The sequence below is a fragment of the Sphaeramia orbicularis genome, unplaced genomic scaffold (genome assembly GCF_902148855.1).
Source record: "Sphaeramia orbicularis unplaced genomic scaffold, fSphaOr1.1, whole genome shotgun sequence".
In the NCBI taxonomy this organism is placed as follows: domain Eukaryota; kingdom Metazoa; phylum Chordata; class Actinopteri; order Kurtiformes; family Apogonidae; genus Sphaeramia; species Sphaeramia orbicularis.
Window position 1 is genome coordinate 1 of NW_021941515.1, and position 15,798 is coordinate 15,798.

At 50.2% G+C, this 15,798-nt stretch overlaps 2 protein-coding genes across 2 annotated transcripts; both read left to right on the plus strand.

Annotated features, from left to right (window-relative positions):
- Nucleotides 1-1,497: 1,497 nt before the first annotated feature.
- LOC115416025 (zinc finger CCCH domain-containing protein 3-like) lies at nucleotides 1,498-4,184 on the plus strand. The gene is made up of 3 exons (XM_030129725.1): nucleotides 1,498-1,766; nucleotides 1,854-2,005; nucleotides 4,016-4,184. The coding sequence occupies exons 1-3, from the start codon at nucleotides 1,567-1,569 to the stop codon at nucleotides 4,045-4,047; spliced, it is 384 nt and encodes a 127-aa protein (XP_029985585.1). The 5' UTR covers nucleotides 1,498-1,566; the 3' UTR covers nucleotides 4,048-4,184.
- An 8,118-nt stretch (nucleotides 4,185-12,302) lies between these two features.
- On the plus strand, nucleotides 12,303-15,532 carry mafaa (MAF bZIP transcription factor Aa). Its single transcript, XM_030129724.1, has one exon. The coding sequence runs from the start codon at nucleotides 13,116-13,118 to the stop codon at nucleotides 14,079-14,081; it is 966 nt and encodes a 321-aa protein (XP_029985584.1). The 5' UTR covers nucleotides 12,303-13,115; the 3' UTR covers nucleotides 14,082-15,532.
- The last annotated feature ends 266 nt before the right edge of the window (nucleotides 15,533-15,798 follow it).

Below are 15,798 nucleotides of genomic sequence, written 5' to 3' on the forward strand. Positions count from 1 at the left end.
GCCGATCCCAGGGCTGCACCGACACGGCGGCGGTGCGAGGGGGTGACCCGGAGTCCGGCCCGTTCCTGGAAACTCCATCTGAACACAGTCTGACCACCACAGCGCTATAATTAGGCTTTCTGACAGGTGGGGGGGATCGGGTCTCAGGGAGAATGAAGCCACCAATTTACACCCGTATTACCCCCACATACACACTGAGCTGCAAACATGTGTGTGAAAGAAAGCTGGAGCTGGAACACACAATCACCCCCCCACACCTACCCCCACCCCAGTTAAACCCGACCCACTCCGCTGTGACCCACTTAACCTTAAAGGACCAGAACTCTCAGCAGGACAGGGGTTCCCTCTGTCCCTGGGGGGGGGGTCCACACCCTAACCCACTGGTTCCCAAAGGTTCCACCTCCACACCAGATTATTCAACACTGAGGTTATAATCGTTAATGAAAACTAACAAAATGACAAAACACTACAATTGAAAAACCCATTTTGGTGAACTGAAATAAATAAAAACTATAATTAAAAGAAAAAAAACATAACTGAAACTGTATTGTGTGTTTACAAAACTAACTAGAACGTATTTCGGCTCACATGTGTTCACAGCTCTTCTGTGTGTCTGTGTTCATATTAAATCAGTCTCAGTGAATCCAAAGGAACTTTGTGTTGGTAAATGACAGTTGTTCAAATGGACAGGATTTCAGTTCTGTTCAACATGTTGATGCTCATATGAACTATGTTTTCAGCTCCAAAATGAACCATTTCAGCACAATTAATGCTATATTTTCATGTCACAAATGGACAAGTTCTATTTGAACTGAACTGAAAAACAAATCTTCTCTTCTTTTGGATTCCCCAGTTTTTCTTCCCAGATTCTCTCCTCCATATCACATGTTTTATTTGTACAGGTTCAATCTGGAGTATGGTGCTGATCCATCCTGCTTCTGTTCCACCAATACATACATGAAGAATGGCACACAGCACTGTTTACATCAACACTTTTACAATAAGAAGCATTTTTAGACACAAAGAACAATTCTAGATTGTTCTTTCCTCTTTAGTCTGATGCTAAACTATCCAATAAATAATAGTGCTCCTAGTTTTTGCACAGGGATCATTAGTGTAAACGCTGACATGGCTGCAGAGCATCAGTATGATGGGATCCACAACAACCATGTCACATCCGTCCACTGACACATTTAGTGTTTTTGTGTCAGCTGGGATTGTTTTAGATCCACAATACCAACATTTATGAAGAAGAGCACAATTAGCAATAGGAAGTCTAGAAGTTTATTCCTAATAAAGTACTGGGACTGACCAGAGCATCATGGGTAATGTCACGTCCGTCCACCAGCAAAAGTTTTCACATCCACGTGCTATTCCAAATCCAATATTTATGAAAATAGAGCTTCCACTGTCAGAGAATATCAGTAGTCTGTGCACAGATGGATTAGCATTATTTACACACACTTCTAGGACTGTAGGACAACTGTTTGTTTTTTTTGACAAAAATGGACACTCATTTGACCCCCTAAGGAAATTTTAGCCGATATATGAAATTTTCCAAATAAAATGATCAAATTTGTGTTTTGTGTCCTTCAGTGTAAGAAGAAACACACTCTGGTGTGTCCAGACTTCACCAAGACGGGCGTGTGTCCACGAGGCGTTCGCTGTAAACTGCAGCATCGACATCCATCCAAACGCAGCGCCGGCCCCGCCCCCGACGCCAGCGGTCCACCAAAGAGAACCCGGACCAAGGAGACCAGCAGGAGGTGGGTCAAGGTGTAGGATTACAGCAGGTCCAGGTGGCCTCGGTGGTCCGTCACTGGTTCTCATCCTGCTGTGCTGGTCTTTCGTAGACCCCGTGTGTCGGTGGCGTCTCCTGTGCGTCTTCAGACCGACCCCCAAACGCCCCCTACTGGTCATCTGGAGCTGCCGTCCTTCATCTCCCTCTGCAGCTCTCCAGAGGATGCCGACGCCCCCAACATCGAACAGAGCCAGGAGGTCAAAGGTCAGACACACAGACGCCCCCATAAACCTTAGACCAGCTGCAGGTCTAGTCCTGAACCATGTGACCCGGCCTGTGGTTCAGTTGTTGTCGAGGGTTTGTCATTAACACCTGGGGTTAAAGGTGGACGTTTGGGTCTGTAAGGGTTAAAGGTGGACGTTTGTGTCTTTAAGGGTTAAAGGTGGACGTTTGGGTCTGTAAGGGTTAAAGGTGGACGTTTGGGTCTGTAAGGGTTAAAGGTGGACGTTTGGGTCTGTAAGGGTTAAAGGTGGACGTTTGGGTCTGTAAGGGTTAAAGGTGGACGTTTGGGTCTGTAAGGGTTAAAGGTGGACGTTTGGGTCTGTGAGGGTTAAAGGTGGACGTTTGGTCTGTGAGGGTTAAAGGTGGACGTTTGGGTGTTTAAGGGTTAAAGGTGGATGTTTGGGTTTTTAAGGTTTAAAGGTGGACGTTTGGGTCTGTAAGGGTTAAAGGTGGACGTTTGGGTCTGTAAGGGTTAAAGGTGGACGTTTGGGTCTGTAAGGGTTAAAGGTGGACGTTTGGGTCTGTAAGGGTTAAAGGTGGACGTTTGGGTCTTTAAGGGTTAAAGGTGGACGTTTGGGTCTGTGAGGGTTAAAGGTGGACGTTTGGTCTGTAAGGGTTAAAGGTGGACGTTTGGGTGTTTAAGGGTTAAAGGTGGACGTTTGGGTCTGTAAGGGTTAAAGGTGGACGTTTGGGTCTGTAAGGGTTAAAGGTGGACGTTTGGGTGTGTAAGGGTTAAAGGTGGACGTTTGGGTCTGTAAGGGTTAAAGGTGGACGTTTGGGTCTGTAAGGGTTAAAGGTGGACGTTTGGGTCTGTAAGGGTTAAAGGTGGACGTTTGGGTGTTTAAGGGTTAAAGGTGGACGTTTGGGTCTGTAAGGGTTAAAGGTGGACGTTTGGGTGTTTAAGGGTTAAAGGTGGACGTTTGGGTCTGTAAGGGTTAAAGGTGGACGTTTGGGTCTGTAAGGGTTAAAGGTGGACGTTTGGGTCTGTAAGGGTTAAAGGTGGACGTTTGGGTGTTTAAGGGTTAAAGGTGGACGTTTGGGTCTGTAAGGGTTAAAGGTGGACGTTTGGGTCTGTAAGGGTTAAAGGTGGACGTTTGGGTGTTTAAGGGTTAAAGGTGGACGTTTGGGTCTGTAAGGATTAAAGGTGGACGTTTGGGTGTTTAAGGGTTAAAGGTGGACGTTTGGGTCTGTAAGGGTTAAAGGTGGACGTTTGGGTCTGTAAGGGTTAAAGGTGGACGTTTGGGTCTGTAAGGGTTAAAGGTGGACGTCTGGGTGTTTAAGGGTTAAAGGTGGACGTTTGGGTCTGTAAGGGTTAAAGGTGGACGTTTGGGTCTGTAAGGGTTAAAGGTGGACGTTTGGGTCTGTAAGGGTTAAAGGTGGACGTTTGGGTCTGTAAGGGTTAAGGTGGACGTTGGGTGTTAAGGGTTAAAGGTGGACGTTTGGGTCTGTAAGGGTTAAAGGTGGACGTTTGGGTGTTTAAGGGTTAAAGGTGGACGTTTGGGTCTGTAAGGGTTAAAGGTGGACGTTTGGGTTTTTAAGGGTTAAAGGTGGACGTTTGGGTCTGTAAAGGGTTAAAGGTGGACGTTTGGGTCTGTAAGGGTTAAAGGTGGACGTTTGGGTCTGTAAGGGTTAAAGGTGGACGTTTGGGTCTAGTTCAAATGATTTTTGGAGCACAGATCTGTGATTTACGAGGTTCATTTGAATGCATCATCTCCTGTGTTTCAGAGTTTATGATGTAACAGCAGGTCTGAGTTTAAGGACATGTGGACGAGAACAAATCCAGAAATAAACAAAGATGGAGATGTCTGTGTTTTCAGTCCAGGTTGAACGGACTCTGACGTTCACGTGTTCAAACTCACGTTGGTTCGGACTGTTTTTCTTCCGCTCAGACATTTTCTTCGGGAAACTTCAGCTGATTTACCCTCAGCTTTTACGGTGATTTCAGTTCAATAATGTTGACGTTGGACTCATCTGTTTGTGTCTCGGTTTCAGGAAAGTCTCTGCAGATCAAGCCTCGTCTTTAGGACTCAGAAGACCAGCTGACCACTGACCTCAGGTTTGTCGGGGTCTGGACTCTCACTCAGGGCTCCACCGTGTTTACAACAGGTTCATGTTTACTTTTGTATATTTGAGAAACAAATAAAGTTTGAACAAAGACTGAGCTGTTGTCGACTCTGACTGTGATGTCATGTGACCTGAGTGTGATGTCATGTGACAGGTAAATAAACGGGTAAACGGGTGAACGTGTAATGGTCAGAGTACAGGAACTGAAAAGTTCAGTGTTTATTAAACACAATAATAAATGACAATTCACAGACAACATTAATAAGCAGATCCTTGAAGGTAATGGGTCCCAGACTCTTCACAGGATCCAGAGACTGGACCGGAGATTGGGCTTCACAGCCCGGACCGGTAACACGCATCGGTAAACCAACTAGGAGAAAACAGAGAATAGTCTGAGTCCAAACCAGGTCATACACAGGTAAGCAAACGGAAAGGCAACAGGACATTAGGAACAGGCAGAGGCGCAGACAAGGGTTAGGGCAAAAAGGCAGGAGTCAAAAACACTGGTAAGTATCACACAGAGGTAGAATACGAACTGGCACAGGACAAAGGGAAACAGGACTTAAATACACAAGAGGGAGAGGAGAAAACCAGACACAGGTGTAGCAGATCAGGGCGGGGAAAAGTAATCACACAGGTGGGAGTAATGGAACAGGAAGCAAAGACACCAGACACGACACATGAGGAGGACTAAAGAAAATAAAACAGGAAATGACAGACAAGACCAGACTAACGTCTGGAGGCTGATGTGACAGAACGGGTAAACAGGTGAACAGGAGTGTGAGCGCCACTGTCCATGGTTCTGAAAGCGTTAATGTTGGTCACATTTTAGTTCCTTGTAGACAACGGGGTTTTCATAGTTTACTCTTTATCTGTTTGTTTCATTCGGTCAGAGCAGGTTCTTCACATCCTACTGACCTTCTGTCGTTTATTTTCCTAAACTTCTCAGAGTCATTTTGTCCTTTATGTTTTTCATAAATCTCACTGTGGGTTTAATGTTGGAGCAGCAGGTGTACGGACCTTCAGCTGATGTTCTGTTGGACCTTCAGCTGATGTTCTGTTCGACCTTCAGCTGATGTTCTGTTGGACCTTCAGCTGATGTTCCAGATGTGGTTTTTCTGATCCGAGCTGACGCTGATGGTTCTCACCGTCTCCTGTCTATCCAGATGTTCCACAGTGTCTGCGTGGACGTCCTTCAGTGTGAGGTGCGTCCATCTCCTCTGGGTCGTGTCCACGTAAACAAGGAAATCTGAAATCTGTGATGAAAAACCTGGACCTAAATGAAACTGACGAACCAACGGACACTCATTGGATCAGAGCTGCTGACTGACTTTAATTATTTCATTTATACATTTGGAATGTTTTGTCCTGTGTGTGTGTGTGTGTGTCGGGGGGGGGGTGCTGCAGAACCCTGTGCACCCATAGGACACACAGCCTAGAACACGTCATAGAACTATCAGAACCAGACACCGAGCTGATGGGCCTACAGGGTTCTACAGGGTTCTACAGGGTTCGCCTCAGGTTTAACCAGTTGGAGGTGGTGGACAGCAGCAGACAGCTGGTTCTTCTCAGACAAAGATCGAAGACGGTACCGATGATACAAAGCTAAAATACAACCAGGGTTTGAGGGGTCCTGGTCTGGGGTCCAAGGTTAGAGGGGTCCAGGATTACAAGGGTCTAGGTCTGGGATCCAGGATTAGAAGGGTCCAGGTCAGGGGTCCAGGGTTAGATGGGTCCAGGTCCTGGTCTGGGGTCCAAGGTTAAACAGGGCCAAGTCTGGGGTTAGAGGAGTCCAGGTCCGGGGTCCAAGGTTCAAAGGGTTCAGGGTTACAGGACTCCAGGATTAGAGGGGTCCGGGTCTGGGTTCCAGGTTTGGGTTCAGGATCCAGGTATCTTCGATCTGTGTTTGTGTGTATTTCTGTGTATTTGAGTGTGTTTGTGTGTACTTTTGTGTGTACTTGTGTGCGTTTCTGACTGAACCGTGGACATGTTTGTGAGATGAGCTTTCAGACGTCCATCCATCCATCACCCCCCCCCCCTACCCATCATGCACCTCTCTCTCTCTCCGTCTCGTCTCCTCAGACCTAAAGTGCCTTAGACAGATGTCTGCTGCTTCTCGTCTAAAACCCTCAACACGAGCTGCTGAGCTCGGCAAACTCTAATTAAGATCAATATTTCAATTTTTAGTAAAAGCGCGAGAGACGCAGCGAGACAGAGGAGAGGAATCATCTGTCCACCAGACGGACGCAAAACCCACACAAAGGTCAACCCATCCTCCGCTGTTATCCTTTTATTCTGTCGGCTTTCATCTGGACGCTCACCGCCTTCAAACCCACGGCCACGAGGTTACGATGTTAGGTCACAGATTCAGACAAACCCATAAACGGCCGATAAACGTACGATAAAAACTCTGATAAACCTGCGATAAACCTGCAATCTGATGATTGTTTCTTCATCTTTTCCTCTTTTTTTCACTTCATCTTCTCATCAATTCTTCATCTTTTTTTCGTTTCTTTGTGTTTTTTTTCTTTTCTTCATCGTTTCTTCATCTTTGTTTCTTGGTTTCTTTGTCGTTTTTTCTTTCATCGTTTCTTCATCAGTCCATCCTCTTCCTCCCTTTAAGCCTCCTTTACTGCCGCCGTCCGTGCACGTGCACATGCACGTGCGCGTCTTGACAATGGGGTCTGATTTGTGCAGAGCAGCATTAGCGTCTTAAAGGCCCCAGATAACCCGGGCCCCCGGAGCCCCCCCCCCCAGAGCCGGTCCCTTTGGTTCGGACGTGGATCCGTGTCCTGAGGATCCTCCTCCTGCTGATGTCCGTTCCTCTTAAATCTGAGGAAGTGCACGAACAGCGAAGTCCCAGAATGCAGCGGGACAATGGCCGTTCAGAGCGGCGGCATTAGCCTGAGCCCCCCCAGACCTGAGCCCCCCCCCCCCCCCCCCCCCCCGCTCATCTGCTTACAGGCCCATTCACTGAGCTGCTGAGCCTGCGCCCTGAGCCGCACAAAGGACACCTAATGACTGAAACTTCAAAAAGCGGAGATGATTTCTGTCTCTTTCCGTCCTCAGCACATTTGATCCGGTTTGGGGGGGGGGGGGGGGGGGGGGGGGGGGGGGGGGGGGGCAGTATTTCACGGACCTGCTCGGACTGGAAGGTGAACTCAGCAGCTGCCTCAGGTTTTCCTCTGACGCTCAAACTTCCGGCCGCCACGCTTGTTTTTGCCGCACATCTGCACTTTGTTCCTCAGATTTATCGCCGCCGGAGGGGCCGATGGGACCCCGGGGGCCCCGCTGGGGGGGGCGGGGGCAGGCCCGGTCTACACGGGGCCCATCAGTCGTATCGACAGAACAAAGACGCATGAGTTCCGGACGGGAGGCGTGTCCTGCTCTGATGAACAGGAGGCAGGTCATGGAGATGGGCTTCAGGAGCGACCAATCAGAGCGAAGCACAGGGGTCTGCACAGACCCACAGGAAGGCACAGGGGGCGGACCCTCAGCTGCTGACCAATCACTTATTGATAGATTCAGTGTCAGAGAAACTCAGCAGCTTCAATGAAACATGAAACTTTTACATTTTATATGTTAATGTTCAAACAGCAGCAGTCACCTGACCATCACCTGACCATCACCTGACCATCACATGACCATCACCTGACCATCACCTGACCATCACCTGACCATCACATGACCATCACCTGACCATCACCTGACCATCACATGACCATCACCTGACCATCACCTGACCATCACATGACCATCACCTGACCAGTGCATTTGTCCATAATGCCCCTCAGTCCGTGTCATCTGGTTCTGGTTCTGGTTCTTCATATGTCCATATTTGTCCACTCTTCTTTCTAAACCTGTCCCAGATCTGTCAGACTGAGGACAGGTCCTGGTCCAAGTCCTCTTCAGACCAGTCCACAAATGTTCCATCACACTCAGGTCTGGACTCTGGTGGTTCCTTCCAGAACCTTCATGTTCTGGTGGTGAACCCGTTCTTTGGGTCACTGTTGGACCAACACATGAAGCTCCTCTTCATCTTCATCTTTGTGGCAGAACCCTGAAGGTTCTGGTCCAACACTGACTGGTATCCGGAACTGTTCTGAACTCCGTCCACTTTGTCCAAGTCCCCCGTCCCCGTCCAAAGCATGAAGCTGTCTCCACTGTGCTTCACTGTAGGTCTGGGGTTCTGCTGGACGTGACCAGTGTTGGGTTTACACCAAACAGACCTTTGGGATTATGGAGCAAACATTCACCCACGGGTTTGTTTAAATGGAGCTGGACTGGGGTCCTGTAGTCCACAGGACCAGGTTTTGGTCTTGGGTCCTTTAGTCCACAGGACCAGGCTCTTGTCCTCCTCCCTGTCCAGTTTTCTTCTGGTCTTTCCTACAGTGTTGGGCAGATGTCCAGTTTTGGACAGATGTCCAGTTTTGGACAGATGTCCCTGTTTGTCCATATTTGGTCCCCTTGCTGCTGCCTGTCTTCTCTGTGTTCATGGTCTATTGGATGCCTTCTTACGACCTTTGACCTTTGACCAGTCAGGTCCACTGGTGCTGTGGAAGTTCTCTGAGGACCATGGTTGGTCTAGACCAGGCCACCTGGACCTGGGTTCATCACAGGGTCTTCACATGGGGTCCACCAGTCAACCTGAGTTTAACTGTGATTGGTTCGTTCTGAACATGGCCACGCCCCCATTTATCAGAGGGCGGACACACTGGTCCAATCACATGATCTCGGATGGTTCTTTTTCCTTCTGGTCCAGTTCTGGTCCAGTTCTGGTGGTTTTGATTAGACCTGTTCAGGTTAGAGGGTCCATTAAAGGACTTATCTGGGTCTAATTATTTCCATCCCATAAACCTGTCATGTGATCAGGGGGGCGGAGCCTTTATGTCCACTGGACATCTGTAATGCTGGGTTCCTGGGCTCTCATTGGTCATCAGTGTTTCCATGGTTACGGTTGAACCTGGCTCTGTGTGTTGACGTCATCACTGGGGTTTGGACCAGTTCAGGTCTCCTGGTTTATCTGGTCTGGACTGGTTCTGGACTGGGTCTGGAGTCCACCTGGTCTGGTCTTGGGTCCACCTGGTCTGGTCTTGGTCTGGAGTCCACCTGGTCTGGTCTGGTCTTGGTCTGGGGTCCACCTGGTCTGGTCTTGGTCTGGAGTCCACCTGGTCTGGTCTGGTCTTGGTCTGGGGTCCACCTGGTCTGGTCTTGGTCTGGTCTAGGTCTGGGGTCCACCTGGTCTGGTCTTGGTCTGGTCTAGGTCTGGGGTCCACCTGGTCTGGTCTTGGTCTGGTCTTGGTCTGGGGTCCACCTGGTCTGGTCTTGGTCTGGTCTAGGTCTGGGGTCCACCTGGTCTGATCTTGGTCTGGTCTTGGTCTGGGGTCCACCTGGTCTGGTCTTGGTCTGGGGTCCACCTGGTCTGGTCTTGGTCTGGTCTTGGTCTGGGGTCCACCTGGTCTGGTCTTGGTCTGGTCTAGGTCTGGGGTCCACCTGGTCTGGTCTTGGTCTGGGGTCCACCTGGTCTGGTCTTGGTCTGGGGTCCACCTGGTCTGGTCTTGGTCTGGTCTTGGTCTGGGGTCCACCTGGTCTGGTCTTGGTCTGGTCTAGGTCTGGGGTCCACCTGGTCTGGTCTAGGTCTGGGGTCCACCTGGTCTGGTCTTGGTCTGGGGTCCACCTGGTCTGGTCTTGGTCTGGGGTCCACCTGGTCTGGTCTAGGTCTGGGGTCCACCTGGTCTGGTCTTGGTCTGGGGTCCACCTGGTCTGGTCTTGGTCTGGGGTCCACCTGGTCTGGTCTTGGTCTGGGGTCCACCTGGTCTGGTCTTGGTCTGGTCTTGGTCTGGGGTCCACCTGGTCTGATCTTGGTCTGGTCTAGGTCTGGGGTCCACCTGGTCTGGTCTTGGTCTGGGGTCCACCTGGTCTGGTCTTGGTCTGGTCTAGGTCTGGGGTCCACCTGGTCTGGTCTGTCTCCTGATTGGCTGATGGCGTCGTGTCGTATGTGATTGGCTGAACCTTAAACCAGGACCATGTGGGTTTTCTGAGGTATCCTGGTTCCATGTGGATCCGGTTCTGAAGTCAGTGGATCTGACCCTGTTTGGTGGTCTGCTCAGTCTTCTTCAGCTTCACCTCTTGGACTTGAACCTGTTGGTTTGTCTTCAGGTGTTCCTCGTCTGTTCCACCTGCAGATGTTTGGAGTCACTTCAGTAAAACACACCTTCACTGACGGACGCTTTGGCTTTCATTTGTAATATTTCACATTTACGTCTGTGTCAGACCTTTTCCAAAAACCAAGAACCATCATCATCCATTAACAGAAAAACCAAAACAACAACAGTAACAAATAATACACAATAAAACAACAAAAACAGCAGCAGTTTGTAAACAGTCGATACTTTGGTTTCACTTCATTCGTCTGACACATGATCCTCAGTTCAAACATCAGGAGCCTTTTACAGGAAACCCATGTGGAAAACAGGCACTTCTGACACTTAACAACATTTGACTTTATGACCCAGATCAGATCCACTGTGACCCAGTTTTCAGCCTCAGCCCAGTGTTCGGAACGGAAAAGAAAGGAGACGATAAACCTGAGAACGTCTGAGGAACATCCTCCAACACAAGTGAATTTACTGCATTTACACACTGGAGATATTCCATAGATTCAATCTACACTGTAAAAAAAATCTGTAATTTAACAGAATTTTCACTGTTTATTTGACAGATTTTTCCTGTATTTTAAAGATACAGGAAAATATTAATGAAACGACAAAAACAGACTGTGATTTTACATGTCAGATGGAAAAGAACAGGAAAAACTGTAACTGTGAAGAACCAAAAAATTTCCTTTTTTTTTTTTTTTTTTTTTTCCACAGAAAAATACAGTTAAAATACATTTGGAAATGTATCATGATTTCACAAATATTTATTTTCTATTTATGAGGTTAAACTGTTTAATTAAAGTTTAATACTGTAAAAAATAATAATAAAACCAGATAAAATTACAGACAGTTAACGGTAACAGAAGTATTTGTTCTGTCAGTTGAACCAGACTTGTTTGTTAATTGACAAATATCTTGTGTAATTACAGGAGGTTTCACAACAAAAATGTTGAATAAATGTATTTTTGTGAATGTATAACATGTAAGCCCTATCATTTGTTTTCTAATAATGTTCGTCCATATTTATAGGTAATTGGATTGTTTTAATACATGTAAATATTTTTATTAAACATTAAAAAGTCAAAAACAAAAGAAAAAAAAAAGAAAAAATCTCATGTAAAGTTCGGGCAAAAAACTGTATTTGAAATATGGAAAATTATCGTAGTTTTATGAGATGGTTATTTTCTGTTATTTAACTGTATGTTTTGGCGCCCCTGCTGCTGGAATAATACTGTCTTTTTTTGTTTTGTTTATTGTTTTTTGTTTGTTTTGTTTTGAACAGTGTATTTAATACATTCAATATATGTAATATATTTAATGTATGTAATATATGTAATATATGTAATATATGTAATCTTGGTCCAAACAGATTCTACTAAAACCATCAGAAGGAGAATCGCTGAAAAAACTTCAAACTGTGAGTTTTACTGTGTTATAATACTTCTATGTCCCTCAGTACTTGTACTGCAGTATTTTTACTGTGTACTAATATTCAAATATTACCTCCTTCGGTTTCAGGTCCAGGTTCTGGTTCTGGTTCGTCTCTCTGTGTTTTTAGGTTAAAACTCTGAAAAGTTCTGTTTTGTTTGTTGTGGACCAGGACCGGGACCGGGACCGGGACCAGGACCAGGACCAGGACCAGGACCAGGTCTGGTTAACGGTGTCTAACCCCGGGTCCCGGTCCGAAGGTGTACATGTGATAGTGGACCTGATCCGGGCCCTGATGGATCCGGTGTTTTGCGGTCGGGGCCGTCAACCCGTTGCGTAAGCCCGGTGTTCCGGGGAGCCCGGTGTTCCGGGGAGCCCGGTGTTCCGGGGAGCCCGGTGTTCCGGAGGCTCCTGCGGCCGCCGTGCAGTAGCACCTGCTCGGTCACTAGAGGGGGGGATCCTCCGCACCTGTTCCCCCCCTCCCTCTATAGGAGGATGCAGATGCACGGCACGGCCCCCTCCCATTGGCCCGTCGCACCTCGGTGTGGGAGGGTCGCGGTGGGGGGGGGGGCACGCAGCCTTTATAAGAGCGGAGGCACGCGCACAGCCTCAGTGACTGCGTGGAGCTGAGAGCGCGCGGTGTGGGCCAGAAGCACGGGACCGGAACCGAGCCGGATTACATGAACTGTGCACGGACAGGTGGACTGAGGGGGCAGGACCCGGATCACACCTCCACGATCCGGATCAGACCCGCGGGACCGGTCCAGACCCGTGAGCAGACCCGGGCCGGTGTGTGAAGGAGCCCCGGGGCGCACGCGCACCAGCGGATGAACTGTGGCAACTTTTTGGACTGTGGGACCCAAAGTCTGAGATCCGGGTCCGACCGGGGCCACGGTACCGGAGCGGGTCTGACTTCACGATCCGGTGGACCTGCACGGCGGGGGCCGCACGGCAAAGGATGCCGGGAAAGTACTTGTGAGGCGGTCCCGGTACCGGAGCGGAGGGTCCGTCCGCGGCTGCAGAGGTGAACTCAGGACACGCGCACGCCGCCGCGGCCCGGTCCACGTCCACGGCTCGGGTTTCATCCGCACCCGGGGCCGCGGGTCTCAAAGCTGATCTGACCCGGGACGGCACGGCACGGCACGGGCCGTCGACAGGAACGGAGGGAGGCGCGCGGGCAGCCGGACAAGTTCACCCCCCCCCGCGCGCAGCTCCGTTCACTATAAATAGAAGAAGCAGAAGCGGAGACCGGGCCAGGCGGCCTTAAGAAGACCCCCACCCCACCCACCCCACCTCACCCGCACCCCCACCCGCACCAGGCGCGTGCGTCCCTCTCTATATATACGTCCACCGCGCGGGCTGTGGTTCCGCGCCGCAACCTGTTCCCGCGGGCGCCGGCCGTCGGTTTGGCAGTTCTACCGGGACCCCCCGCATGGACTGACATGGCCTCGGACCTCGGCATGAGCGCAGAGCTGCCCAACAGCCCCCTGGCCATCGAGTACGTCAACGACTTCGACCTGATGAAGTTCGAGGTGAAGAAGGAGCCCCCGGAGGCGGACCGGTACTGCCACCGCCTCCCGTCCGGGTCCCTGTCCTCCACCCCCATCAGCACCCCCTGCTCCTCCGTGCCTTCGTCGCCCAGCTTCTGCGCCCCGAGCCCGGGCGCGCAGCCGAACCAGAGCCTGGGCGGCGGCGGCGGCGGCGGCGGCGGCGGGGTGAGCGGCGGAGGGGGCGGCGGGAGCGGCAGCGGAGGCAACGGTCACGGCGGCGGGGGCGGCGCGGGCAAACCGCAGCTGGAGGACCTGTACTGGATCCCCAGTTACCAGCACCACATCAACCCCGAGGCGCTGAACCTGACCCCCGAGGACGCCGTGGAGGCCCTGATCGGGAACGCGCACCACCACCACCACCACCACCAGGCCTACGAGGGCTTCCGCGGGCAGCAGTACGTGGGCGAGGACCTGAGCGCGGCCTCGGCGGCGGCGCACCACCACCCGGCGCACCACCACCACCACCACCACCACCACCACGGGCACCACGGCCGCCTGGAGGACCGCTTCTCCGACGAGCAGCTGGTGAGCATGACGGTGCGCGAGCTGAACCGGCAGCTGCGGGGCTTCAGCAAAGAGGAGGTGATCCGCCTGAAGCAGAAGAGGCGCACCCTGAAGAACCGCGGGTACGCGCAGTCCTGCCGCTTCAAGCGCGTGCAGCAGCGGCACATGTTGGAGACGGAGAAGTGCACCCTGCAGAACCAGGTGGAGCAGCTGAAGCAGGACGTGGCCCGGCTGGCCAAGGAGCGGGACCTGTACAAGGAGAAGTACGAGAAGCTGGCCAGCCGAACCTTCAGCGGACCCGGGTCCGCCAGAGACCCGAACGGGAAACAGGCCAACCCCGAGTTCTTCATGTGAGCCGGACTGTCGGTTTAGAGACTGGAGACAAGTCCACCTGAGCCGGGCCCGGGACCCTGGGCCTGAGCCTGAGCCTGGACCTGGACCTGAACCCGAACCTAAACCCGAACCCTACCCCGGACCCTGAACCCGGTCCCGGACCCTGTCTGTCTGCCTCTGTGTTCTGTTTACAGTTCTTGGTCTTCTCTCTGAGTCTTAACCTTTGGGATCACTAGGCGGTTCTGTTCCGGTCTTACTGAACTGGACTCGTGTCTTAATTTCATTCACAGCTGGTTTTTGTCTTAAATCGGAAAAAGACTGATTTTATAAAATGAAGTCGGACTGAAACTGAAGCTCAAAGCAATACTTAGTCTGTTGAACCACAGTTTGTTTGAAACAGACCTTTATTAAAACCGATGCAAGTTCCCCGTAGACCCCCAACCCCCCCCCCCCCCCCCCCGGTCCCGGATCCGCACCCTGCATGCAGGACATGTATGGTACCCATGAACCCGAACCCGAACCGAACCCTCCACATGTATGAGCGCATGGTCCTCATCAGGCCTGGGTATATGCACAACCCCCCAGAAAGAACGAACGGAACATGTACCCCCCCCCCCCACAGACACACACACACACACACACACACACACACACACACACACACACACACACACCCCCCCCAACCCCGTGAGGTGCAAAAAGACTGCGCACAAACATGCAAAACAATCTGCGACTGCGCTAAATGGATGCGTCTTTATCTGCTATTTTCAATCAAGTTTTCTATTGAGTTTTAAAGTAAAATGAAAACGAAACAAAAAAGCCGAACTGAGCCGATCCGGACCGGGTTGTGTTTCTGACCTTGTACATATGAGCCGATCCGTGTTTCTCCTTTTTCAACTCCTGCTTTTGTTGCTTGGATTCTTGGAAAAATGTCTTAATCCAAATGTTTGTATGTTACAGCATGCAAATAGTCTATGGTATCTGCTCCGAACCGGACTGAACCAGACCCGAACCGGACTGAACCAGACCCGTCCTGCACTAGAACCCCCATCTGTCCCGTCCAGAACCGAGCCGGTTCTCCGGACTGTTACCTCTCTATGCACCGACCCGGACTCAGACGGACTCACCGCGGTTCCGTCGGGGGGTGGGGGTGGGGTGGGGGGGTTATTTTGCGTCAGATTGTGCGGACAGCGCGTGCCGGTTCCGCCTGTGTGCGGGTTTTCCTTCCCTGTGCGGTGTCTTAAAGGTGTGACGGAGGCAGGAGGAAGAAGCTTTAGTGAAGCCGGTTCTGTTCTGACATGCATACTCTGTCTGTTTTCTGCTGCCTCTACATATATATATGTGCAATATTGTGCAGAAGTGTCTGAAATGTGCAGCGAGACGAGCCGAAAAATGTGAAACTCAACCAGAAAAAAACACGAAAAACAACAACAACCCACAAAAACTTATTTATCCCAGATCTGTGTTTGAGCCCAAATCAGTCCTGTCCAAGAATGGTTTTATTATTAATGTCAAAATGATTCGTATTTATTGTAAAGCAGGCGGCCAATCATGACTTTAAGACCGGAATCTATTATTATTATTATTATTATTATTATTATTATTATTATTATTATTATTATTATTATTATTCGACTTCTGCACAGTGCTGTTAATGTATATCTGTACATATAATTTCTATATTTATTCAATGAACGTGTCAACAAGTGAACAAATCTAAAGTGGAACGTTTTGTTTT